The sequence below is a fragment of the Aethalodelphis obliquidens genome, unplaced genomic scaffold (assembly GCF_003676395.1).
Source record: "Aethalodelphis obliquidens isolate GAN/ISIS:26980383/991018 unplaced genomic scaffold, ASM367639v1 scaffold18, whole genome shotgun sequence".
Taxonomy (NCBI): domain Eukaryota; kingdom Metazoa; phylum Chordata; class Mammalia; order Artiodactyla; family Delphinidae; genus Aethalodelphis; species Aethalodelphis obliquidens.
The window spans coordinates 11,462,997-11,488,568 of record NW_020837962.1 but is presented as its reverse complement, the minus strand read 5'-3'; the positions used below and the strand labels follow the sequence as shown (position 1 = coordinate 11,488,568).

General features: G+C 54.3%; 1 protein-coding gene across 9 annotated transcripts; it reads left to right on the top strand.

The window, feature by feature from the left end:
* On the top strand, positions 1-24,318 carry TBC1D24 (TBC1 domain family member 24). 9 transcript variants are annotated; one of them, XM_027117743.1, is made up of 8 exons: positions 14,534-15,042; positions 16,173-17,252; positions 18,310-18,468; positions 19,651-19,714; positions 20,771-20,866; positions 21,163-21,385; positions 21,833-22,003; positions 22,716-24,318. In XM_027117743.1, exons 2-7 carry the CDS (start codon positions 16,288-16,290, stop codon positions 21,985-21,987), a joined length of 1,662 nt encoding a protein of 553 aa, XP_026973544.1. In that variant the 5' UTR covers positions 14,534-15,042; positions 16,173-16,287; the 3' UTR covers positions 21,988-22,003; positions 22,716-24,318. The 9 variants fall into 9 exon arrangements, with proteins under 9 accessions (XP_026973542.1, XP_026973539.1, XP_026973540.1 ...); XM_027117738.1 differs by lacking the exons at positions 21,833-22,003; positions 22,716-24,318 and adding an exon at positions 180-654 and having other exon boundaries at positions 14,934-15,042; positions 21,163-21,665; XM_027117745.1 differs by lacking the exon at positions 21,833-22,003.
* Positions 24,319-25,572: the final 1,254 nt, after the last annotated feature.

The window sequence follows — 25,572 nt, the reverse complement described above, 5'->3', positions numbered from 1 at the left end:
TAGTTGAGGAGAAAGCGGCGCGGTGCGGCGCGGCGCCGGGAGGTGGGTTCTCGGCCAGCGCGGCGGGCGGTGGTAGGTGCGCAACGGGGTGGGCGGGGGCGTGACGGCCCGGCGCGGGGGCCGCGGGGTCGGGTGGCCGACTGTCACCGCGTCCCGGGCGTGCTGACGGAGGGGGCGTGCTGACGGAGGGGGCGTGGGGGCCTGGCTGCCGGGCCTCCGTCCGAGCGGGGCGCGGGGACCGGCCGCGGTGCGGGTGGCGGTTTCGCAGCCCGCGCGCCCTGGGCCCGCGACCGCCCGCCGGGCACTGCCCGCCGCCGCCGGCTCTGCCCCGCGGCCCGAGCGCCGGGCAGGGCGCGACGTGGGTCCGGAGCCGACCTCGGACCCGCGGGACACCGACCCCGGGGGTCGCGCCGGCGCCCCTCACCAGGCGCTGTCGGCTCTCCGGCCGGCTCCGGGCGAGGCGGCGGTGGGAAGAGCTGGCTCTGTGTCACTCCTTCCTCGGGCGCTTTCGGTCTCTGCGGGGTAGGAAATCCTCTTCTAGACTCGAAATTGCAACAGATTCTCTGATAACGTTCTGTCTTCGAAGACCTGCAGCTGCTCCCGTCCTGGTCCTACGCTTGCCCCAGGATTACACGCTGCCCACCTGCCGCCTAGGTATCTACCCAGCCTCTGGGTCCTGTCCGGCGGGTGCCTCCTGGGGTGGCCGCTGTGCCAGGCGGCAGCTGTCCGCCAGGCTGTGCTGGGGACGAAAGCGTTTCCACAGGGCCCCTGGGCGCTGTGCTCTCTGAGCCTTGAGTAAGCACAGCTGGAGGTCGGGGATGGGCTGCACTCGGTCAAGGTCCTCTTCTGGCAAGGGCGCTGGTGGCCTGGTGGCCTTACTCTGTAGGGAACAGACGAGCGGTGGGCTTCCTGGATTACCACTTGCTGGGCTGACACTTAAGACCAGAGGCTGAAGACCACCTGGGCAGTGCGGAGGCGCGGGTCAGCTGTTAAGATAGCGATGTGCCTGGGAGGCACAGACCTGGTGGCCGATGTGGCTGTGGTTGTGATGCTTGTGTTGAGGTCTTTACCTAGCTGCTTATTCCTGGTGAGGAGTTTGCCTGCCTTTCCAGGGCCAGTAGAAGGACTTGAAGGTGGTTTTCCTTAGTTCTGTGTGTGTTTTCTCCCAGGTCTGCAGGAACATCTAGGCAATTACAGGGGGAAAAAAATCCCATTATTCATTAGATACAGCGGTTTATTCCACTTGAGGCAAGGGCTCCGCTCCATCTTCACTTTCTAGCCCCAGTACACAGTAGCTACCTGTAAACATTTACTTAATTGCCTTGAAGACAGATGTGCTGGTTTTTTCTTTTTAAGGGATACAGTGTTGGAGAAACAAACCCAGGTAAGAAAAGATCAAGAAAACTCGCAGAGGTTTTACAGTTTCCATTTCTAGCCAGTGGTACAACCCCCACATATGCATCCTTTTATCCTGAAGGTTGGTCCTCGTTTAGTCTTCTCAGGTAAAGCCTGTATGAGAAGTACTTATCCAGTAGCGAGTGCTCTGTTTAGAAGCTCATCTCTCCCTATGAACAGGGCTGGAGCCACGTCGCATTCATCTTTGCTCCCCCATTGCCTCATATGGAATGGGCCAGGGGTTCTCCCTGAATGGTTGTTGAAATGAACCAAGGTGCTAAAACTAATGCAGTGGTTTTCATCTGGATGAAGGGTGACCTTCAGAGGATGTAGAAGTAATCTAGTAATCTAGGCAGGTTTTTCATAATAACAAAATTCACACCCTGAATTTGCAAGTTCACCTGCTGGTGAGCCATGCTAGCTGTCGCTGACCACACCTGCCAGGACTGTCAGCAGGCCAAGTGACCTTGGGCATGCAGTGTTGCGCCTAATTCTCATTACAGTCTCAGCCAATCTCAGAAGACATATTTAAGTGTTTGCTTTTAGATTGTTTCTGGTTTGAAGTACATAAGGACAATGAAGCAGGTTATAAAAAAGCACTTAATATTTACCCTGTTCAATGTTTTACCTGTTTGAGCATAGCTTCTCTGTTATGACAACTCTGTGCAGGGAAGAAAAAAAGCCTTTTCAACTTGAAGCAGCAGTTTCAGTGGCTGTTTCAAGTGTCACTTTCCAAATGGAGATAATATCAGAGAAACAACACCTTGGGCTTTTCACTAAGGACCAACCTAAATTCATTATTTGATGATTTTTGTTGTTCTTTCAGTGCAGGTTTATCCAAATCATAATTCACATGATGAGGACTTGTGCCCGGTATTCTGTGGCTACAAAGTTGAGTGAGCCTGTGCCCTTGAAGAGCTTAGGGTACAGTGAGGAGACGGGCCAGTGAACTGTGGCACTGTAGTCGGCGCTCTCACAGAGGCAGACGGAGCTTGCTATGGGCACAGAGGGGTGGAGTCCAGCTGGCCTTTAGTGGGGGCTCCTGAGAAGGGCTCGAATTAAATTTTGAAGAACGGGGAGTTCCCTGGCGGTCCAGTGGTTAAGGCTCCACGCTCTCATTGCCGAGGGCATGGGTTCAATCCCTAGTCAGGGAACTAAGATCCCACAAGCCTCGCGGTGTGGTAAAAAAAAAAAAAAAAAAAATTTTTTTTTTTTTTTTTTAAAAACGAATGGGAGTGGCAGGGCCACATGAGGGAATGAGACTTCTAGGCCAAGGCACAGTGTGTGAAGTACAGGAATACAGCTCCCACCCACCGGCTGTTGGGAGAAGGGCAGTGGGTAGCTCCAGTGGTTGGGGTGAGGAGAGGGAGATTAAGTTAAGGAGCTAGGCTGGTGGCAGTCAGGAGAGGCCTTGAGTACCAGTCCCGAGTTTGCATTTTACCCTGAGAGTGGTGGGGAGCCGCTAAGGGATCTCGGGTTTGTGAGTGACTGGTCAGATTGTGCCCTCATGGGTGACCAGGCAGTGGTGGCCAGGGTGGGTTGGTGAAGTCCTGCACTGAGGGCGGTTAACAGAACACGGGGATATACCTGGCGGGACAAAAGGCCCAGCACCAAGGAAGGGCAGTGGGGACAGAAAAGAGAGCAAGACCTTGAGACAAGTGGCTGCAGGGATGAGAAGGACCAGGGATAAAGGAGGACTTAGGGAACATTCCAAGGTTAGGTGACTGGCAGCTGGTAAGGCTGTGCCACACAGAGTGTGCTGGAAGGGACAGGCCTGGGAGTGGGTGATGACTTGCGGTGTGGAGATGTTGAGCTGAGGGTCAGTAAGAATTCCTGGATAGAGATTGGTCTGGAGCCAAGGAGAGCAAACACAAAAGTGTCCTGGGTACTACTTCCTGTGTGGCACTGAAGCCAGGGAGTGGGGTGGTGTGGAGTGAGAAAAAGAAGACTGAACCTTGGAGATGCCTGATGTTTCATGTCTGTAGAGCAGAGTAGATAAGGTAACAAAAATCTGATTAATGATCTCTTGCCTTTTGGGGAGATGGGGGCAGGATAGTGGGCTTTTTATTTCTGTCGTAGAGCCCCTGTTTGTTGGTTAAACAGCAAAATGTAAGATACTAAAGGTGCAAAATCACATGATTGATTCCCGGGGCTTCCTGTCACATGTGTGTTTATTTGCCTTTTGGGAAACTTCCAGATTGTCACTCATCTCAAAGGACCTCATTCCCCTCCAGCCCGACAGTTGGTCCTCTCAGGGCGTTCTCACAATTAGATCTCTGAAAACAGGCCTTCTCAGACACAGAGATAGATCCAAGGTCGCAGAATTCTCTGGGTCCTGTCGCTCTTCTTCCAGGACCCCAGTTTCTGTGTAGTGCATCAGCATTAGCAGCAGGTGGGACTTTGGAAAGACTCTTGAAGATACAGAGGCCAAGTGTATAGTGCCTCCTCCGTAATCTTTCCCCCATGCTGAGGGGCCACACGGGAGAGGGTGAGGAAAGGCAAAAGGAGTTCCTCTTTACCCAAAGGAGGCGCATGGCCCCCAGGGCTGTCCCGGCCTCTGGATAAGTGCTGTTAGCAGTTATCTTCGTCTCTTAGGGAACCTGCTCAGTTAGGGGTATGTGCAACAAGCTCTCCTTCTATCTTGTGCAGTTATGGTCCCCTGCCTGGCTGTGGGACCTTATCCATCTCCCCTGGGTATTGCCCAAGGAGCTGCTGGCAGAGGTCACGTGTGCGCGGTCATGGTTTCTCCCTCCATCCTGCCCAGCCTGCACTCTCCTCTTACAGGCCATTGAGAAGCCGCTACACATGGCTTGGCCTGTTTCGCATAACCTGAAACTGTGTGTCCGCCTAATTGTTACACAATTTTAATTGGGTACCAATTGATTACCGATGGGTGATTCTGTTACCAATAAAAGCCCTTCCACTGTGTAGCATTCTAAATGTAGCTCATTACCTGTGTCCCACCAAAAGCTTCCCTGGCTTCTGTCCCTTCAGCCTTTCCTTGAGTCAGTTTGTCCTCATTCCCTAATTATCATCTGTAATTCATTTTTCAGCAAGGGTCATTCCCGCCTTCCTATCTTCCTAAACCTGTGGGCCTTCAAAGGATCCAGGGGTATACGTTAACTCCACTTGCCTCTGGTTTCTTTCCCTGCCTTCCTGGGCCATCCCATCCCCACCTCCCAGCACACAGAAGCACTGTCCTTCCTCGGCAGCCTGGTGAACCCCAGGCCTCTGTCTTGGGCCCTTTGGCTTCTTAGAGCCCATGAAGCTGGGCTGTAGAACTGTCTTTGAATCTGAGCCATGAATGACACTCACTGGCCCTAAACAGCTATGCTCTCCAAGGCCCTGTCCTGTTCGCATGCTGTTTCTGCTGCTTCCTGGCCGAAGGCCTCCTCAGCCTTCAGGTTCTAGGCCAGGCAGGTGCTGGCTAGGGAATCCTTCCAGACCCCTCTTTTCTTGTAGGCTGGGGGCCCAGACACCCTGTGCTTTTCTCTCATAGCATCTGCTCCTGAGTTGGCATGGTCAATACACCATGTCCTCACATCCAGAAGCTCATTGAGAGCTAGGACTGGGCCTTGCATCTTCATATTCCAGCACTTGATACACTGGTGTTCAGGAAGTGTCTTGAATGCCTACTAAAATGATTAAACCTGCAAGATTCCCTCCCAGCCCAGCTCTGTTGTCAGGCCTAAAGATACTTGCTGAGAGCCTGCCATGTGCCCAGCCTTCCGAGGCACACCTATCACAGGCACCTTGCTTAGAATTCAGACCAGTCAAAATTCTAGCTTCTGACAGCTGGGTTTTCTCTCTCTGCTTCTCATTCTGTGTAGCTAGTTGGTTTCTCCTATGCCCTTGGGGGCTGTTGTTGGGAGGACCTTTTGAACTCAGAAGGTAAAGACCTTGAATTAGCAGAGCCCCCTTGCAACCCCAGTCCCTGCTTGTGGGTGGACCAAACCAGCAGTGAGCGGGGGTTGCTCCTTATTGTGGTGCGCAGGCTTCTCATTGCAGTGGTTTCTCTTTGTTGCAGAGCACAGGCTCTAGGCACGGGCTTCAGTATTTGCAGCGCTCGGGCCCTAGAGCGCGCGGGCTTCAGTAGTTGCAGTGCATGGGCTCAGTAGTTGTGGCGCACAGGCTTAGCTGCTCTGTGGCATGTGGGACCTTCCCGGACCAAGGATCGAACCCGTGTCCCCAGTCCGCGTTGGCAGGCAGATTCTTACCCACTGCGCCACCAGGGAAGTCCCAGCGCCAAGTCTTAACCACTAGAACGCCCGAGTCCCTGCAGGAAACCTTTCGAGTGGCTAATACGGTTAGGACTCTGCCCTGCTCGGGTCCCATCCATAGGCTCAGTTGCCACTGGTAAGACCTGCATTTGAACTTCTGACCAGCGGCAGCAGATGGGCCAGCCAACTGGCCTACGGTGCTGTGACTAATGCCTCCTTAATGGTTACGCCCCTTTATACCTGGCACGTGCCCTCCATTATGTGCCATCAGCAAAGGGCCCACTATCAGGTTCCGGGTAACTGGCAGCCTGGCAGTCACTGTGGAATGCCAGTTTCCATTAGCATTTGAAAAATCCCAGTGCTGCTTCAGGGCTGAGGCGGAGCCCAGTCTGCCTTCTCGTCATGTGAAGATGTCTGCTGGGAAGGACACACGCCTAGAACAAACAAGTTGGCAAATGGCCCCTGTTATTTAGAGTTAAATTTCCCTCTTGGGCCCAAGTGGTTTGGGATTTTCCCGAGTCTCCATCTGTTTCCTTCTCTTGCTTCCTCCTTCCTGGGTACACTGAGTATATGGTGTGAGACACCTGGGCTCAAAGTCACAGTAGAGTAGAAGAGCTTGATTCATAAGCAGCTCATCACAGAGGCCTGCCAAGTTCAAACAGACTTGGACAAGGAGGGGTGGAGTGTGGGGAGGTTGCCCTCAGTCCTGCCTGTGAGGTCAGGAGTCTAGAAAGGCTGGTGAAGGAGGGGGCATTGGGCCGAGGCTTGAAGCAGACTGGCCCGAGAGGAGGAGGAAGAACAGGTGTGTCCTGCCTTTCCCCCTTCCCACTGTCAAGACTCCTGAAGCTGCCCTACGTGGAGGGCAGGTAGGGCCAAATCCTGAAAGGAGGGGGGGTAGGGCGGTGGGCGGGAAAGGGTTTCAGGTGGAGAGCTGGGGCAGAGCGGGTTGGGAGTCAGAGCTGAGCTACGTTGGAGTCACATGAAGTGTGTGAAGGTGGGGAGACTTCAGGAAAGCAGTTGGAGGTATGGGACCTGAGAATTCTTGGCTGAAAAGAAGATGGATTTCTGCAAAAGGGACATTTGAGGGACAGGGACAGGAGCAGCAGCAGCCAGAGAGGCAAGGAGACAGACAGAAGGAGTTTCTGGAGGCCTGGGGAGAGGAGAGCTGAGAGCAGTTGGGTCAGCTCTGTGTGATTCAGGGAGATAAGGGCTCAAAGGTGTCTGTTAGGTCTGGCAGCCAGGCGTGAAGGGCGAGGGGGGAGACATACAGCCTGCTCTCCCCGGGAGCTTGACTGGGAAGGAAAGAAGGAGGAAAGGCTTAGCTCAAGGGGAGTGTTGGGTGCTGGGGTTGGGGGCCTATCTAACAGATCCAGGACCAAGGGTGGGGGTGCATATCAAGGGCCAAGGTCAGACAGGAGAGGATGCTTCTTGCGTGACACTGGGTTCTCAAGGAGAGTGGTAGATGTGAAGCTGTTGGCTAGTGTGGGGACCAGGGGCGGGTGCCACGAGGCATGCTGAGGGCTGCCAGGTGGCTCCAAGGGCCACGAGCAGGGCAGTGTGATTTTCTCTCTATAGTTGGTCAGGCTGGCCTCTCGTGGGGCTTCTGGGTAGCTGAGACAGGAGCATGGAAGTGGTGGAGTTGAGGCTTGGAGGGTCAGGTCTAGGCTGAGCAGACAAGGAAGTAAAGTCACAAAGGATTGGCGGTGCGGGGAGATAGAGTTATGGCGAGTGGGAGGAGGGCAGTGAAGAGCTTCAGGACAGTTACAAGAGAGTGGGGTTTTTGTGATATGCACTCACTGAGTGGAGGAGTTTCTGGGGCTGACCTGGGTGTAGATGAAGCATCAGAGATGTAAAGGTTTCTAAAGTTGGGGAGCTTTGGGCTTCCCTGGTGGCGCAGTGGTTGAGAGTCCGCCTGCCGATGCAGGGGACACAGGTTCGTGCCCCGGTCCGGGAAGATCCCACATGCCGCAGAGCAGCTGGGCCCGTGAGCCATGGCCACTGAGCCTGCGCGTCCGGAGTCTGTGCTCCACAACGGGAGAGGCCACAGCAGTGAGAGGCCTGCGTACCGCAAAAAAAAAAAAAAAAAACCCAAAAAGTTGGGGAGCTTTGAACCAGGTCTGCCTGCTTGACCCTCGAATGCCCTGCAATGAGGGCAGCTGAGAGGAGGAGGCCAAGAACTGGAATGAAGTGTGTGGCACGTCCTGGGGAGACCCTGGACAGAGGGGTGTCAGAACCCTGGGGAGACCCTGGAGAGAAGGGGCAGGGTCCCAGGGAGAGCCCCCTGCTTTCTGGCCTGGAGGAAGGGTGCATTAGGGGAGAGGATGAGGAGGTGGGGGATTGTTTGCTACAAGCCAAGTTCCAGAGCAAGAAGAGATTTGGGAGTTGGGAGTGAGGTCAGTAAAAAGCAAGGCAGCAAAGGAAGCGAATGTGGGGGATCGGTGACCGTAGTCACCCCAATCAATGACACTGTCACCACCAGTCATCCGCAGAATTGGGAATCATCCTATTGCTGAGGCCTTGGGCAGGGAGATGAGTATCCTCGACCTAGGACTCCAGACAGAGTCTTGAAGCTGTGTCTCCGAGGCCTCCAGCAGATCCTTGGGAGTGGGGTTGGGCATTTCCCTGGCCTCTCCCTATAGATGGACGGGAGCACTGGGCCTCTCCTAAGGAAGTCAGACTTGGACTTGAGAGGAAGGTCCCAGCCTGAGGAGAGGGTGGAATGCATCCTGCTCCAGGCCCCACCCACCCTGCCCCTTCTGGGTGTGCTAGGTGGATGGCCTCAGGAATAACTCCCACCCCCCACCTCCATCCACCTTCTCTGCCTCAGAGCTCCACCTGCCATACCCTACTCACCAGCCCAGATTCCCTTCCAGGCTGTCCCACCTGCCCTGCTCCTCTACCCAAATACCCTACAAGCAGAGCCACAGGCGGGAGGTCATCTGCTCTTCCCTGTCCTGCTGCCACATTCTGTGCCTGGCACCCTGAGATCTTATCAGACAGTGACCATGTCCTGTAATTGCTGTGTCTTTCTCATCCCCAGACCTCACATACCCTGAGGGCTAGAGTGGGGCCACTAGTTGTTTGAAGGATTCGTCATTCTGCTGCGTCCTGGCTGGGGACCAATGGTCTCTGAGGGTGAGGGGCTCCCTAGAGAGCGCGTGCTCTGAATTCCACCCTGGGGAAACTGCCTGAGAGGAGCATACGTTTCTTGGTCACGTGGAACTCCTCAGGCCCAGGACCTAGCGCCTCTCACTGCCCCTCCTTCCCATCTGTCGCCCCGTTCTTGGCGGGTCGGCAGGGCTGGAACCAGCCTCCTTCCTCTTCTTTCTTTGTTTCCTGATCTCACTCTCAGGAAACAGATGTGGGATTGCTCAGAGTGAAGGGGAAGAACTGAGACACAACTGTGCAGCACCCTGTCCTGTGGTGCAGTGACTAAGGCCCGGCCAGGCTGAGCCCCGGTTGCTTGGGCTATGAGCTATTCCTGCAGCCAAGGGGGAGGGTGGGGAGTGGTCAGGCTGGGCTGGGCAGAGGTCAGTAGGAGTGGGTAGGCTTCCTGGGGAGCACCAGGCTCCCTCTGCACAGGGCTGACTTTTTCCACCTGGGCCACAGTTGGCTCTTTGGTGGCCTCTGGGTATGTGGAGGGGCCATCTGTGAAGCCCACTGGGTGATAGAGGAGTCCAGGAGCCAGTGTAGGTGTCAGGGCTGAGGGGTGGGTGTCTGGGCAGGATCTCAGCACAGCAGCCCAGGGTTCTGCCTCACCTAACCTGCTCTGGCATTTGCCTGAGAGGCATCTGTGTCATAACAGGCACTTTAAAATGGAGCACTTCCTCTGCCCCACCAAAACCCCACCCCTGGGCCAGAATTCTCTGTTCTTTGCTTGGGTCTTTGCCCCCCACCCCGAACAGGTCACCTCATCTGGTGGAATCCACCCCATCTTCTGCATCCTCCCTGGCCAGCTCAGCCCAACCCTCCTCCTGCCTCTGCTTCTGGACTGTGCCCTCCTTCCTCCTTGGCCACCAGGGGTTTTTTCTAAAATGCAGATATGATATGTCACCTTCTGCTTCGGCTCTTCTCCTCCTGCTCCCTCTTGTGTGGGGGTGATGTCTGGTCTTCTAGTGCAGCTGGCACAGAGGGCCATCAGCCCCTCCTGTCCCACCTCCGGTCACTCCCTACCATCTCTCTGAGGCTCCCCGGTTTGCCGTGCTCTCCCTCATGCATTTGTCCCCACTCCCGTCTTTGTACGCTCAGGTACTATTGTCCCCTCTGTGGCACTCACACCGAGTCAACGCCTGCCTTGGTGGTCTGCCAGTGCCCCGCCTGGGCTCTCGTAGTCTCACTGTGGATGCCGTGACCACTGGTCTCCTTGAGAGCTGTCTTTTACCCTCGTATCCCCGGTGCCCTGCCCAGAAAAGGAACTTTGTAGAAGTTTGTCAAATGAATAAAAGTTTGAGTCAAGGGGAGGCATGATGGGGTGCTGGGCCCTCTGGGAGAGGCAGCCTGTAAGGAAGGCATAGTGCCGAGTGTTGTCGGGTGGTTAAGATGGAATCACCCAGGCTTAAGGGGGGTGGGGGCGGTCTGTCACATGCAAGTGAGTTTTTTTTCAAATCCAGTTGTTTGGGAAAATCATGTTCCCCACTAAAAAGGTGAGAAAGGCAGAGGTCTTGTGACTATCAGACCATGGGTAGTGCTTTGGGATAGCAGTGTGGCATTAAGAAGCCAGCCCTCAACTGGCTGAGGAGGGAGTGCAGTGGGGCTGGCCCTCCTGGGTGACCTGCGCTCCTGAGATGGGAGAGGGGTCGAAGACACTTGTGGGGTCACTCTGGAGGCAGAAGTGGCGGGTATGGGGTGGGAGGGCTTCTCCCACCCCACTGGCCGCCTTCCTCTTCCTGTGGGCACACTTTGGGGGTTCACCAAGGAGAGCAGAGTTCGAGTTTATTTGACCTCCCATGGGGTGTTCCCAGCCAAAGTGTCATGTCACAGGAACTCCCCTCCTCAGAAAAGCTTCCTGGCCCAGGGTCCATGGGACTGCAGTCCTAGAGCTGCTGAAGGGGCCCCCTAACACCCCTAAATAGAGGTCACTTAGTTCCACTTAACGTTTTTATTTTTTCTTTTTAAGGAATACTTGCTTTCCATTAGGTAGCTTGAACTCTCAAAACAGGTATAGTATTTGTGAGTAAAGGGACATGACGGTGACTGGAAGGGGCTTCCGGGTGGGGAAGCAGTAGCACAGGCAGGGAAGGGGAAGAAGGGCCCTCGAAGAGGCCATTCGAAGGGACCATCCCAAAGAGAGCAGGGGCCTTCTCGGCCCGTGGGAGAACCTTGGCAGCAGCCTCCTGTGGCTGCACTGCCCCCTTAAGGAGGGGCACGGTTCAGCTTCACCACAGGACTGATCGGGCATTAGCATTGACCTGCCTGACCCCATCACTCCCCAGACGTCCCTGAGCCAGTGCCAGACCAGCAGAGCCCAAGGAGCAGTAACGACGAGAGGCCCTCGGGACTTCTGAGCTGCCCTGGTGAGCCAGGCCGGGCTGAGTGCCTTCTATAAACAGGCTCAGTTAATCCTCACAGCAGTCAGCTTTTAAACCCGTCCGTTGGATCACATACCTTCCCTGCTTCCCACTGCACTTAAAGTCCAGGCTCCTCCCCGTGCACGATCCAACCCATGGATGTCTCCGCTCTTCTTTCTCACTGTGCCCTGGCTGTACTGGATGCTTTTCCCTTTCTGGAGCAGGCCTCTTCCTGCCTCGGGGCCTTTGCACGCAGTCTTCTCGTGGTCCAGAGTGACCTCTCCTCAGCTCTTCTGGCAGCTTCCCTCTCATCACTTCAGCTCGGCAGGGAAGCGGTCCTCCTGACAACCCTAGCTGAAGTAGCCGCCACCCTCCAGACACACGGCGTGGTGTCCCAACTATCTGAAATGGTCACTGTGTGCAGTTCTTGTGAGTCTAACAGGATGCTGAGCAGAATTTTTCCTGTTTTCCCAGAATTGCAGGTTAGGCCCAAAGCTAAGGACAGAAAACACAAAGTTCTTTCCTACATTCTAAATTCAGGGAGCTGTGGGCAGCTGGGGCCAGCCTCCTCCCACAGGGCTGATGGAGAGGTGCCACCCCAGAGCCAGCCCTGCCCCCACCCTCTTCTTCTGCAGTGAACTTGAGACTGGGGGGGGGGGCGGTGCTTAAGGTGAGTGCAGTGTTTGAGATTAGAATTCACTCCCTCCCTCCCCTTCCTGAGGCTGAGGGAAAGTGGTTTCCTAGTGCACCTGCCGCCAGGGCCCCGCTGGCAGAGAAGAGTGGCTGTTTGCCCTGGGCTGCCACAGGGCAAGGGGGAGTGGAAGAGAGTGGGATGTGCCTGTGTGTGGGGTGTCACCCACACCCCAGCCAGTGAGCCCAGAGTAAGAGCTTAACCCACAGGTGCTGTGTGGGGATTAATGTCTGTCCAGTGGCTTATATTCATTGGCTCCATTTTAGAGACGGGCACCAGCTGTTCGGGGAGGAGGCATGGCTTATCTGAGGTTCAGCCCAACAAGCGGCAGAACTGGACTCTGAGCCCGGCCTGTCTGACTTTAAACTGGCTCGCTTCCCGAGTAAACTGCTTCCCTTCTCTACCACTGGCTGCCAGGCATGGACCAGGGAGCACAGCCTCCTTCCTGGGCCTGGCGCCTCAGTCAGGAGCTGGGGGACTGTGGGGAGCCGGTGAGGCCTTGTTTCTGAGTGGGAGCTGGAGGTGTGGACAGTGTTGCAGGATGGCTGCAAGCTGCAGGTGGGACAGCTCGGGGAGGGTGTACCTTCACCTCCACACGGTGAGTGAGGGTCCAGCCCAGCGACTTTGTGTTTTTGATCCGTTTCCCATCTCCTGACTTCCCCTTCCCAATAGCCAGCTTAAACTATCTAACTGGGTTGTGGATGCGTGTGCACGTAAATGAAAGAAAAAGGTTTTGAAGGACATGCACTTAGATGTGAACAGTGATTACCTTAGGTAGAAGAGGGAGTAGGATTGAGGGGGTAACTTAAACAGGACTTTACATTTTTACTGTATAATTTTGTATTACTGGATGTTTTCATGATTATGTGTTTATGTAAAAAACAAACCAAACAAAAACCTGCCCTGAGACCTGGCTTTATAGATGCCTAAGGAGGTCATCATAAGCCTTGTTTGCCCTGCTCCACAAACACCATGCTGTCTTTTCAGGTGGGAGGAGGCCTGCAGGGATCCAGGACCTCCTTCAGGGTCTTCTGCACCTGTCTTTGCCTCGGAATCCCCAGGCTGCAACAACTTGCTACAGCAAATAAAACAGTAGGGGACTTCCCTGGCGGTCCAGTGGTTAGGACTCTGTGCTTCCACTGCAGGGGGCGTGGGTTTGATCCCTGATCAGGGAACTAAGATCCCACGTGCCCTGCGGCACAGCCACAAAAGAACAAACAAAAAGTGGGTCTTGGGCTTCCCTGGTGGCGCAGTGGTTGAGAGTCTGCCTGCCGATGCAGGGGACGCGGGTTCGTGCCCCGGTCCGGGAAGATCCCACATGCCCCAGAGCAGCTGGGCCCGTGAGCCATGGCCGCTGAACCTGCGCGTCTGGAATCTGTGCTCCACAACGGGAGAGGCCACAACAGTGAGAGGCCCGCGTACCGCAAAAAAAAAAAAAAAAAGTGGGTCTGCTTCTCCCTGAAGGTCCTTTCTGAAGGAATTTGCAAGGTGCAATAACCGTTTTTGGAGTTTCCAGTTTAATGTTCAACCTGAATCTGAGGCCACTTGAGCAAGATTTGGCACTGTCCTGCCTAGCTCTTATCCTGTTTATAAACACTTTTTTTTTTTTTTTTTTTTTGCGGTACGCAGGCCTCTCACTGCTGCGGCCTCTTCCATTGCGGAGCACAGGCTCTGGACGCGCAGGCTCAGCGGCCATGGCTCACGGGCCCAGCCACTCCGCGGCATGTGGGATCTTCCCAGACCGGGGCACGAACCCCTGTCCCCTGCATCGGCAGGCGGACTCTCAACCACTGCGCCACCAGGGAAGCCCATATTCTGTTTATAAACATGTTTATTGCCCTGACAAGGAGTGGATTCTATTCGAGAAAAGAGGATAGGCCTGGGGTCCCTCCAGAGGCTAGTGGGCTCAGAGCCTAGAATGAAAGATGTAAACTGTACAGGTAATTCACAACCTGGGGAAATGGGAGAGCCCTAACTGCCATCCCTCCCAGGATAGAGCAAACAGACCAACTGCCATTTGGGATTCTTTTCTGGGGAAGAAGTTTCCAGCACTGGCAGCGCCTGGTCCTGCTGTGGGTAAGGTTTTTCCAGTGGGATGTGTTAAATAGATGTTGTCACAAAACCTTATTTCTGTGGGAAAGTCCCTATAAAAACAGTATCAATGGATATATATCCAGGGACTTGAACAGATACTTGTACCGCTGTGTTCACAGCAGAATTATTCACAACAGCCAAAAGGTAGAAACAACCCAAATGTCCATCGACAGATGAATAGATAAACAAAATGTGTTCTGTCCATACAATGGAACATTAGCCATAAAGAGGAATGAAATTCTGATGTTGCAGGGAGCAAGGATGAATACGTGGAGCACAGGATTTTTAGGGCAGTGAAAATACATTTTATGATACTATAATAAGGGTACATGTCATTTTATATTTGTCCAAACTCATGTACAACACCAAGAATGAATCCTCATTGATCTATAGATTTGGGTGATGTGTCAGTTTAAGCTCATCAGTTGTAACAAATGTACCATCTAGTGGGGAAGGTTGATAACCGGGAGGCTGTGCATGCGTGGGGGCAGAGGGTATGTGGGAAATCTCTGTACCATCCTCTCTAGCTGTGAACCTAAAACTGCTCTAAATAATAGTCTTAAATTCAAAAAATATATTCTCATACATGCTATAAACATAGATGAACCTTGAGGACATAATCAGTGAAATAAGCCAGACACGAAAGGGCAAATATTGTATGATTCCACTAATATGAGGTCCCTAGAGTGGTCAAATTTGTAGGAAGTAGAATGGTGGATAACAGGCTGGGGGCCAGGGAATGAGGAGCTCATGTTTAAAGGATGCAGAGTTTCTATTTGGGAAGATGAAAAAGTTCCAGAGATGGATGGTGGTGATGGTTGCACAGCATTGTGAATGTACTTAATGCGACTGAACTGTATACTTATAAATGGTTAAAATGGTAAATTTTGTTAGGTATATTTTAACACAATAAAAAAACCCACCGTATCAAGGTGATTTCTCAAGACATCTTCTTGAATATAACAGGTTTTACATTACAATTCTTTCCACTCAATATTTTTAAAATGTTACTTTTAATATTTTCAGATAAATGTTCTTGATGCAAGCAGAACCAGAATGATCTGGTCATTTACCAAAACTCACTGAAGCAAACCCTTGTGATAACTCTGGACAGTGTACCATCCCAGGTGGAAAGGTTAGAGGTGCATGGGCAGACTATTGTACTTTAGTGTTGAGGACAGTAGCCTTTGGCAAAACAAATGTCAGATTGCGGTATTCTGAACGGTAGACTTCTGTCTTGCTGTCCACATGCAGCCAGAGACTCTCAAATAGCACATTTTATCCTTTTTTTTTTTTAAATGTCTGCACAAATCTCAATAGTTGCCCAAATCCCCCAATACTTCTGGTTCATTTGGTTCCAGAAATGTCTAATTTTGAAGCTGTGACACCTTCCATTTATTTCTCAGCCCTCATGTCTACTCCCCACCACTGAGTCTTCTCGGAATACCTGCCCGAAAATTAGCTGTTATTTTTAGAGAATTAAGAGCTGGCCTCCAGATTGCAAGCCAGGGGTCTTGGGGCAGAAACGCAGCATCTGTTGACTTCATGGAGTCTTCTTGACTAGCTGCTCCTTTTACAAGGCCTGCAGGGTGAAGCGTGGGGGCCCGGTGGGCCACCCACCCCTGAGCAGAGAGTTGTTTACAGTAGAGTCAGCCTCTCGAAGCCCTTTCTCATGACCCAGAATCTATGTGACCTCTTCCAGTATCTTCATAAGCCCCAAGGAAAGAAGTTATGCTCCAGAGTTCGTAGTGAATTCTCAGAGTATCCACTTATCTTAAATGGAAGCCCTACTGATACTTTATAGAAAGACTAAAACAGGACTTCCCTGGTGGTGCAGTGGTTAAGAATCCGCCTGTCAATGCAGGGTACATGGGTTCGAGCCCTCTTCCGGGAAGATCCCACATGCCGCGGAGCAACTAAGCCTGTGCACCACACTACTGAGCCTGCACTCTAGAGCCCGCGAGCCACAGCTACTGAGCCCACATGCCACAACTACTGAAGCCCACATGCCTAGAGCCCGTGCTCCACAACAAGAGAAGCCACCACAATGAGAAGCCCCCGCACCGCAACGAAGATTAGCCCGTTTGCCGCAACTAGACAAAGCCCGCGCGCAGCAACAAAGACCCAAAACAGCCAAAAATAAAAATTCATTAATTTTAAAATAAAGTATACAATTCAATTTAAAAAAAGACTAAAACAAAAACATGTGTTTTTTTAATGTAAACCTTTATACACGCATACTAAGCATGGTTTTTAATCCTGTAGGATATGGGATGGCAAACAGGTTAGCAGAGAAGCCTCGGACAGAGCACTGGTGGATTTAGCTGCTCTTCGCCCCCTCCTGGCAGCCCTGGGCCTCCTCCTGGGCACGCCCTGCGCTATGGACTCCCCGGGCTACAACTGCTTTGTGGACAGGGATAAGATGGATGCCACCATCCAGGACCTGGGGCCCAAGGAGCTGAGCTGCACCGAGCTGCAGGAGCTGAAGCAGCTGGCGCGCCAGGGCTACTGGGCCCGCAGCTACACCCTGCGGGGAAAGGTGTACCAGCGCCTGATCCGGGATATCCCCTGCCGCACGGTCACACCAGACGCCAGCGTGTACAGTGACATCGTCGGCAAGATCGTGGGCAAGCACAGCAGTGGAAGCCTGCCCTTGCCCGAGTTTGTGGACAACACGCAGGTGCCCAGCTACTGCCTGAACACACGGGGCGAGGGCGCCGTGCGTAAGATCCTGCTGTGCATCGCCAACCAGTTCCCTGATGTCTCCTTCTGCCCCGCGCTGCCTGCGGTCGTGGCCCTGCTGCTCCACTACAGCATCGATGAGGCCGAGTGCTTCGAGAAGGCCTGCCGCATCCTGGCCTGCAACGACCCCAGCAAGAAGCTAATCGACCAGAGCTTCCTGGCCTTCGAGTCTTCCTGCATGACGTTCGGGGACCTGGTGAACAAGTACTGCCAGGCAGCCCACAAGCTGATGGTGGCCATTTCAGAGGACGTCCTGCAGGTCTATGCGGACTGGCAGCGGTGGCTGTTTGGGGAGCTGCCCCTCAACTACTTTGCTCGCGTCTTTGACGTCTTCCTGGTGGAAGGTTACAAGGTGCTGTACCGCGTGGCGCTGGCAATCCTCAAATTCTTCCACAAGGTGAGAGCTGGGCAGCCGCTGGAGTCAGACAACGTGAAGCAGGATATCCGCACCTTTGTCAAGGACATCGCCAAGACTGTGTCTCCCGAGAAGCTGCTGGAGAAAGCGTTTGCCATCCGCCTCTTTTCTCGGAAGGAGATTCAGCTCCTACAGATGGCCAATGAGAAGGCTCTGAAGCAGAAGGGCATCACTGTCAAGCAGAAGAGGTAGGCAGGGGCTACCATCAGGGCCCAAGTGGGATGGGGCTTTGGGGGAATGCATTCTGGGTGCTTGGGGCCTGAGCCTGTCCAGCCAGCCATCCGTGTGTGGATAGAAAGCCACGGGAAAGGAGAAAGGGCCTTCCTGGCTACAGCCACAGGCTGCTGAGGCAACTGTGGGTGCAGAAGGCATAGGGTCCTGTTCCCGGGTACAGGGGCCATGGCTGAGATAGAAGCTGGATGCTGACCATGGCCCCAGCAGGTCCAGCAGTGAGCCAGGCTGTCCTCCTTGGGTCATTTTAGAGCAGCTTCTGCTCCACCACTCTAGCTCTGGGCTCCCTTGCCGGCCATTCTCGTGGCTGCTGAGCGTGGCCCCCTGCCCTGAGCACAGACCCCTGGGGAACAGGCGTGGCAAGGGCCCATGGTGTCCTGAGACCTCGGCGGCAGACACTGTGAGTGTACTCTAGGTGTGGAGGCCTTTCTTGCAGGCCAAAGGCAGGCGTATCCTGGGCATCAGTACTTGCAACTAACCTCTCCTTGTCTGTTTTATTTTTCTTCCTCTTCTCCACGTCTGTTGCTTCCTCCTGTTTTTCAGTGTTTCACTTTCTAAAAGGTAGGTCTGGAAACCATGTCTCCACGCCTGGCTTCCCTCTGTCTTCCAGCCTGGCTGCTTGCTCTGGCTCTCGGCGCTGGCTTCAGCAGTGCTGCCTCAGAGCCTGGCCGAAGTTCAGGCCCTGTCTGTCTGCCTGTCGGTGCTTGGCTGGCCAGGAAGCATTGTCTTTCAGAGCTGACTCACTCTCTATCCCCATTAGAGAAAAGGTGCTTTTGTCCCCACCCAGGCTGGGCGCTGTGGGGGGTGTGTAGCGGGGTGGGAGCAGGACTCCAGGGGGACAGCTCCACCCCGTTTCTTCCTGAGGGCCCCTAGAACCAGGCTCTGACCTGGCTGAACAGGTGAGACGTTTCCTCCAGGCTGAGCTCACACAAGAGGCTCTGCACACCTCCAGGGTGGGGGGCGTGGCCAGGGCTGGGGTTGCAGCTGTGCTCTGACCTCTTCCCACTCCCCCAGGCAGTTTGTGCACCTGGCTGTTCATGCAGAGAACTTCCACTCAGAGATCGTCGGCGTGAAGGAGATGAGAGACATCTGGTCATGGGTCCCTGAGCGGTTCGCCCTCTGCCAGCCCCTCCTGCTCTTCTCTTCGCTGCAGCACGGGTACAGCCTGACCAGGTAATGCCCAGGAGGCTGGGGAATGCTGGGCCTACCCTCCCAAGGCCCCAAGGTATGGACTTCAAGGGCCAGACAGTGCAGAAGGGGTGGAGTGAGCTGTGGAGTTGCCCAGCTTCTTCGTCCTGTCCCCACTTCCGGGAGGTCATGGTGGGCCTGGAAATGAGCCTTCAAACATGAGCACCTGGGCAAGGCCCTGTCTCTTCCTGGGGGGCCCTAGAATTGGGAGCCCCTTTTCTGGGCATCTCTCTCTCACTCCAAGGCCACCCAAACATCAGATGTCATTACAGTACACGCCGTAGCTCCAGGCCCCCACGTAGGCGTTGTGATGACACGGGAGGCAGAGTTTCCCTCCTGGGAGCTTACAGAACTGTCAGGACAACTTGAGGCGGCCGGCCTTGGTTCACTACTCCTCCACCCCACTTCATCAATCCACACACCAGGTCCATGTTGGCCCTGTGGGCTGTGCCGGGCCCTGTACAGGCTTCCCCCAGGGCACACTGTCTCCCAGGGTCACTCTGCCAGGCGTGGCCACCCCCCTAGAGCCTCAGATGGCAGGTAGCTTCTGACCCAAGGTCTGGCTTGGGTCATAGGTGATGCAGTTGGGGCTGGCCCAGCCACACAGCAGGCACCAGAGCTGCGCTGACCTGGCCCCCACCTCTGTGCAGTGTGGGAGGCCTGCTGAGGGACAGCTAAGCAGGGCCACCAGGGATGCCAGCCAACCCCTGGGCACCTGGTGCTGGCACAGCGGCAGCCTCAGTCCTCCTCACATGCTTCTCAGTGCTGCCTAGCTTCCGAGGACGTTCCGAGCTTTCCCAGAGCAGGGACCTGTTCCTCTGGTTCTTGCTTCCCTGAAGCATCTGGCACGTGGCTCTGTCTGCTGGGGGCCCTCTGCCATGCAGCTTCTCCTCTGTGTCACACCAGGGCAGAGAGTCCTGGGACCTTTGACCGCTTGGCCTGCGGACCTCCTGGCCAGGGCTCCATCTTGTCTGAGAAAAGTGCCTGGGCCAAGGTGTTACCATCCAAGCCACTGTGCCTGGTCCCTGGGAGAGGAGGACAAGCAGTTTCCAGGTCCATCCACCCCCAGACAGCCTGGGGCAACAGAGGCTGGCTGAAGTGGCACAGGGAAGGGGTGCAGGTGTGATTGTTACTGTCAGGACTGGCATGTGTGGTCTCTGCCCCCAGGTTCTATTTCCAGTGTGAAGGACACGAGCCTACCCTCCTGCTCATCAAGACCACGCAAAAGGAGGTGAGGAGGGACCAGAGGGAGCTTGGGGTCCTGGCCTCTGATGAGCTCTGGGGGAGTCTGTGCCCCAGAGAGGATGGGTGTTCCCTGATAGCCCCTACCCAGGCTCCCTGGGCTTAGGGGTGCAGAGCAGGGCCAGCCCTCTACAGAGAGGTGAATCTAGCCTCCCCTAGGACCCCCTAAGTACCCAGAGCCTCCCTGTTTCCCCTTGGGGTCCAGGCCCCAAGCCTGACACAGCCTGGCAGTTTAGAGGAGTTTTGCAGGAATGCCTAGTGAGTGAGGCCTCACCTCCTCCTGTAGTAGTTGGCCAGCACCAGGTGAGTTGTCTGCCTTCACCTGCCTCCAGCCCCTGACAGGTAGTTCTCAGGGCCTTGTTCTCTGCAGTGCTGTCATCTGGAAAGTATCTAAGATGTCTAGAATAAAGTCAGAGCTCACGCGCCCCAGTCCTGGGGGTGTCTGCATGAGATAGAGGCTCCTCGTTCAGTGGCTCCCAAACCTGCACCTGTGGGAGTTTCAGTTTCTTCACCCTGTTGCAGAGTCTGCGTCTGGCTCTCCAGGAGAAGCCCAGGCATCTGTGTTATAGCAGATGGCTCTGATTGTCAGATACTTTGGGCAAATCCTGTAGCGACTCAAAGGAGTGACTCTTTAATGGTGAAATCAACCACTTTGCTGGCTGATGGGAGGGTTGGAAAACGTTTCTTGAGCAGGGGTGCTTCCTGGAAGCTTCCATCTGAGGGGCCTCCCTGGCACTGATGCCCACAATCAGAGTGTGGATATGGAGCTTATTCCCATGCTTTAGGGCCCAAGAGGGAAATGAAAATATCCCAACTAAGCTGATGGCAGCCGAGGCAGCCCCCGCGCATGGTCACTGCCAGCCCCATGCCCTCCAAACTCTGACTTTCCCATACTACTCTCCAGCCCTGGCCCTCAAGTGTGAGGGGGGCTGTGACCACAACACCCCCAGCTGTGACTGTACTGTGGCTTCTCAGCAGGTCCTGAGTGAGGGGACACTCCTGCAGGCAAGCAGGGCACAGCCTCACCCTGGGCCTTTCTCCCCAGGTGTGTGGAGCTTACCTGTCAACAGACTGGAGTGAGAGAAACAAGTTTGGAGGCAAGCTGGGCTTCTTTGGGACCGGAGAATGCTTTGTGTTTAGGGTGAGTGGGCCTCCCTGTGGGAGATCACCCCCACTCACGTGACCCTGTTTACTTCTATCAGAGCTGTTACCCTACAGGCTAACCTCGCCGTCTCTCTCTGGTTTGTGATCATTAGACCGTGAGCTCCGTGAGAGCGGGCAGGCCCTCATCTGCGCTGTGTGGCGCCATCTCTCAGCCCCCACTCAGGGCCTCACTCAAGGCACTGATGATGAATTGGGTGGGGTGGGGGGCGGGAAGCTGGCAGGGGCCCTGTGGGCGCCATGTGCCAACTCCTCATGCTGCGCTTTTGCCCTCAGCTGCAGCCCGAGGTCCAGCGCTACGAGTGGGTGGTCATCAAACACCCGGAGCTGACCAAGCCTGTGTCCTTGGAGTCTACCACCATTCTGTCCTCGCCCTGCCACTCTGTGTCCTCAGACCCTGCTGACCGCCTCTCGCCGTTCCTGGCTGCTCGACACTTCAACCTGCCCTCCAAGACGGAGTCCTTGTTCATGGCCGGGGGCAACGACTGCCTCATCATAGGTGGGCGCCTCCCTGCACCTCAGGCTGGGCTCCTGTCTGCCCTTGGTCACTTAGCCTGGGAGGAGGGTACGGGGTCGTGGGTGGCTGAAGCCCCAGGCCAGCTCTTGCTGAGCCAGGTGATAGGTACCTCACCTGAGGGACAGGCAGAGCCCCTGTGATGACGGAGGAAGGCAGTGGGATTGTTGGGGGTGGAGCATGCATGCGGGGCAGGCGTGGGGACCTGAGGCTGTGTGTGGGGAATTGAGCTCACTAGCAGGGTCTCACCAGGAGCCGGGGGACTTTACAGAGTGGAAAGCCAGCCCCGTGGTTTTAGAGAGGCCTCTGGCAGGGCTGCACAGGGACGGCTCCAAGACTTGCCCTGTACAAGTGGAGTTGCTCAGGAGCAGAAGGAGAGCCCCTTGGGGGCAGCGCTGGACAGCGGGCAGCCACTGACCAAGCATCCCACAGGTGGAGGGGGCGGCCAGGCACTCTACATCGACGGGGACCTGAACCGGGGCCGCACAGGCCACTGCGACACTTTCAACAACCAGCCCCTCTGCTCTGAGAACTTCCTCATCGCTGCTGTGGAGGCCTGGGGCTTCCAAGACCCTGACACCCAGTGACAGGCGTGATCTAACGGTGACCGAGCTGCTGCTGTAGGGTGGGGTGGTGGCTGGGCCCCTTCTTCAGGGAGGAGGCAGTGAATGATGACCGCCCCCCCCCACGTGCGTGGGCACCATCAGGGTGCAGCTGGGCTCTGGTGCTGGGCTGGGGAGTGGTGCCAGCACCTCAGCTGGCCAGGCCTGTCCCTCCTGGCCCTTCTCAGACCTGCCCATACTTGCTACTGTCTCCACCTCGGACTCAGGCCCTGGCTGTTCTCTGTGCAGGCATCCTGTGCCCAAGACCGGAAGGGTTAAGTCTTGCAGCCCCTGAGCCTTGGTTCTGTGGGGTGAGAGGGGTGGGGGAGATGAGACTGGAAAGGCAGAGGGAGCCTGCCCCTCGAGTGTGGGTCCATGGCACCCCCTGCTGGTGCCTCTGAGCATGGCTCCCAAGCAGGCCCTGCGGCCTCCTGCCGGGCCTGCTGCTGGTGGTTCCCTAGGGGTGTGTTGGTCTTGGGAAGACAACAGGCATCCTGGGGACTATTCCTTAGCAGGAGCATCTGCCTGAAACTTCTGACTCAGTTCCCTCCTCCCCATACTGGCCTTCTGGGGGTGCCTCTCAGACAGGAACAGCAGGGTGAAGGCAGGGAGGGTAGGCTGTATGCAGGGCTCTGGGCCCCTCCCGAGGGAGGGCCGAGGGCCAGTAGGATGAAGGGCTGCAGGGGACAGTACGTGTCCTTGTGTTTCCACAGAGCCTGATGCTTCTGCGGGGCCTCAGTGTGTAGCCACGCCTAAAGAGGCTGACCAGGGAGGGGCCCTCCGTGACTGACCCCAAACCAACATTTCCAGGGGCCTGCCTGGAGAAGCCTGGACCCCTGGAACCTTTTTCAGCCCTCCTCCTCTCCAGCTCGGGCCCTCCTTAGCTCCACTGCAGTCCTTGCGGCGGCCCCATTTCACTGCAGTGACGTGGCCCAGGATCCTGTCCAGACCCCTCAGCACGGAGTGCTGGCCTCATCCAGGCCTACCCACCTCACCTTCATTGTGCTCCACACACCCTCCCCAGCTCCCTGCCCCCGAGCACCTTCCTGACGCATCCCTCTGCATAGCACGAGTTCTCCTTCTGCGTCTCTCAGGGCTGTGTGAGCCCTGCAGGGAGTGGCCCTCCCACCCCATGACCTCCCTCAGCTGGTCCTGAGGGCCTGGGCACACCCCTGAGGAAAGAGGACAAGCGGACATCCAAGGGGCTGTGCCGAGGCCATGGCAGCCTGCGCCACAGATGCCAGGGGGTCCTGCCTCTCCATGTCCCCACATGCCACGCCTCTGTCCTCCACATCTTGCTTGCTCTTCCTGTGGGGTGCTCATCCTCCCCTGCCCACCTACTCAGATCCCCCCTGAGCCAGGCCAAAGTGATACAGAAGGAAGGACCGGGAACCCTGTGTGGCTTTGGGCAAGCTGATGAACCTGTCTGGAACTCAGTTTCCCCAACTGTAAAATGGGGCCAGTCATCCTGCTGTGCTGTACCCACAGGACTGCTGAGAGGCTCTGAGGGGCCAGTGTGAATCCCTGTAGAAGGGAGAGGTGTTGGGAGGTGGTGTCACAGCTTACCCCCCCCACCAGACCCTGCAGCCCTCGCTGCCCCCTGTCCTCGAGCCCCCACAGCCCTCACCTGTACTTTGGTGTTCATTAAACACAGTCTCGTTACATGAACTCCAGGGATCCCGAGTCTGGTTTCTTCAATTAGGGGGACCTCCCGGGTCTACCCGCCCCTGGGCATGCCACCGAACAGGGTGCAGCCTCCTGCTTGTCAGTGTTCTATCACGGGAACGTCGAAGGCCTTTTAAAAGCACAGCCTTTCAGAAGCAGCTGAAGGCATACCTGAGCGCTATTTGCATGGCCTCCTCTGTAAACTTCCTGAACTGGGGTGTTCTTTTTCTGCAGAGTAAGTCCAGAGGATTCTCTGTGGCTGCCCCAAGGGCCCCCAGAGGTCTGCCAGGGAGGGTGACTGCTGATTAGTCATGATTTCTGTATCATGAGATCTTCATGTGTGCATGTAAAATATTCAGTTTCTTTGAATTTCACATCTTCTTCCTAACTTTTCTGCTAAACTAAAAGGTATGTGGTTATTATCTCTATTTTTTATTCTTATTATTGTCCTTCTTATCTGATATTAGGTGTTAATACTCTTATTATTTCTTCCTGATTATTACTAGCATTTTATGTTAAAAATTAGCCAAAGTTTTATGGATTTGCATAATGAGTTATTTGTTTTTCTAGAAACATTTGAAAATTTATTTCAAAAACAAAAAATTAGGGACTTCCCTGGTGGCACAGTCGTTCAGAATCCACCTGCCAATGCAGGGGGCATGGGTTCGATCCCTGGTCCGGGAAGATCCCACATGCCGTGGAGCAACTAAGCCCGTGCGCCACAACTACTGAGCCTGCGCTATAGAGCTGCAAGCCACAACTACTGAGCCCGCGAGCCACAACTACTGAAGCCTGCGCACCTACAGCCCGTGCTCCGCAACAAGAGAAGCCACCACAATGAGAAGCCCGTGCACTGCAACGAAGAGTAGCCCCTGCTCACCGCAACTGCAGAAAGCCCACGCGCAGCAACGAAGACCCAACACAGCCAAAAATTAATTAATTTTTTAAATTTTTAAAAATAAGAAAAGCAAAAAATTGAACATAGATTAAACCAATTCATTATCAAAGTGGACTGTATGCATTTAAGGCTTTAGAAAATCAGTTTTTAAAAAATAATTTGTAATACAAGAGTAAGTCATTTGTATTTTATGAGTTTTTCAGTTTTAATTATTGAATTAAAATAAGTATTTCAATTTTTCCTATTTTTATAAGTTCCATGCCTATTATTTTTTTCAGGTTTTCAGGGCAACTTGTTTTAGAAAATTCTGAAGATTTCACAAGGGCTTCAAATTTCTTTTATCTATTTCCTGAAGCCACAGAGCCTTTATAATAGTCTCCTTACATATTTTATGTTTAGTAGATTCAGTTTTTGTCACTTTATTTTGAAATAATTTTAGATTTACAGAAGAGTTTCACAGATGGTATAGAGCTCCCACGACCCCTCCCTACCCTCCCCCAGTGTTAATAGTGCATGTTTATCAAACCTAAGAAATGACCATTAGTATGATGCTGGAAACTTAAACTACAGTCTGTATTCAGATTCCCTCAGTTTTTCTATAGTCGTTTTTGTTCCAGGAATAGATTTAATTTTTATAACTGTTTACTTCCTCATATTTTAGTTAAATCCTGAATGTCATTAAGTTCACATGACTAACACTGGTCAAAAAAAAATTGCCATAATTAAGCCGTACAGTGACTGTGTCAAATATGTATTCCTGTATCTCAACGGTCCTCCCCCAACTGTCGTGTTTACACAGAGAGGTCGCCAAATGAGGCAGGAGTGCCAGGCACACCTCGCAGGTGCTTCACCCTACGATGTCAAGTTAGAAAGAAAAGTGTTTGCATGTTTAAAAATAACCTGTCGTAAAAAAAAAAAAAGAATTTATGATCTTCGTTATATACATGTCAGACTGTGCTTGAAGTTAGGTGCAGTGTCGTGTGACTCATGTCTGGAGCTGAAATGCC

What these genes read in the sequence shown, in the direction of transcription:
- TBC1D24 (XM_027117741.1), top strand. Translation starts at nt 16,288, where the DNA reads ATGGACTCCCCGGGCTACAACTGCTTTGTGGACAGGGATAAGATGGAT. An exon ending in ATCACTGTCAAGCAGAAGAG is followed by an intron (nt 17,253 to 18,309) that starts GTAGGCAGGGGC and finishes CCACTCCCCCAG; the next exon opens with GCAGTTTGTGCACCTGGCTG. An exon ending in CACGGGTACAGCCTGACCAG is followed by an intron (nt 18,469 to 19,650) that starts GTAATGCCCAGG and finishes CTCTGCCCCCAG; the next exon opens with GTTCTATTTCCAGTGTGAAG.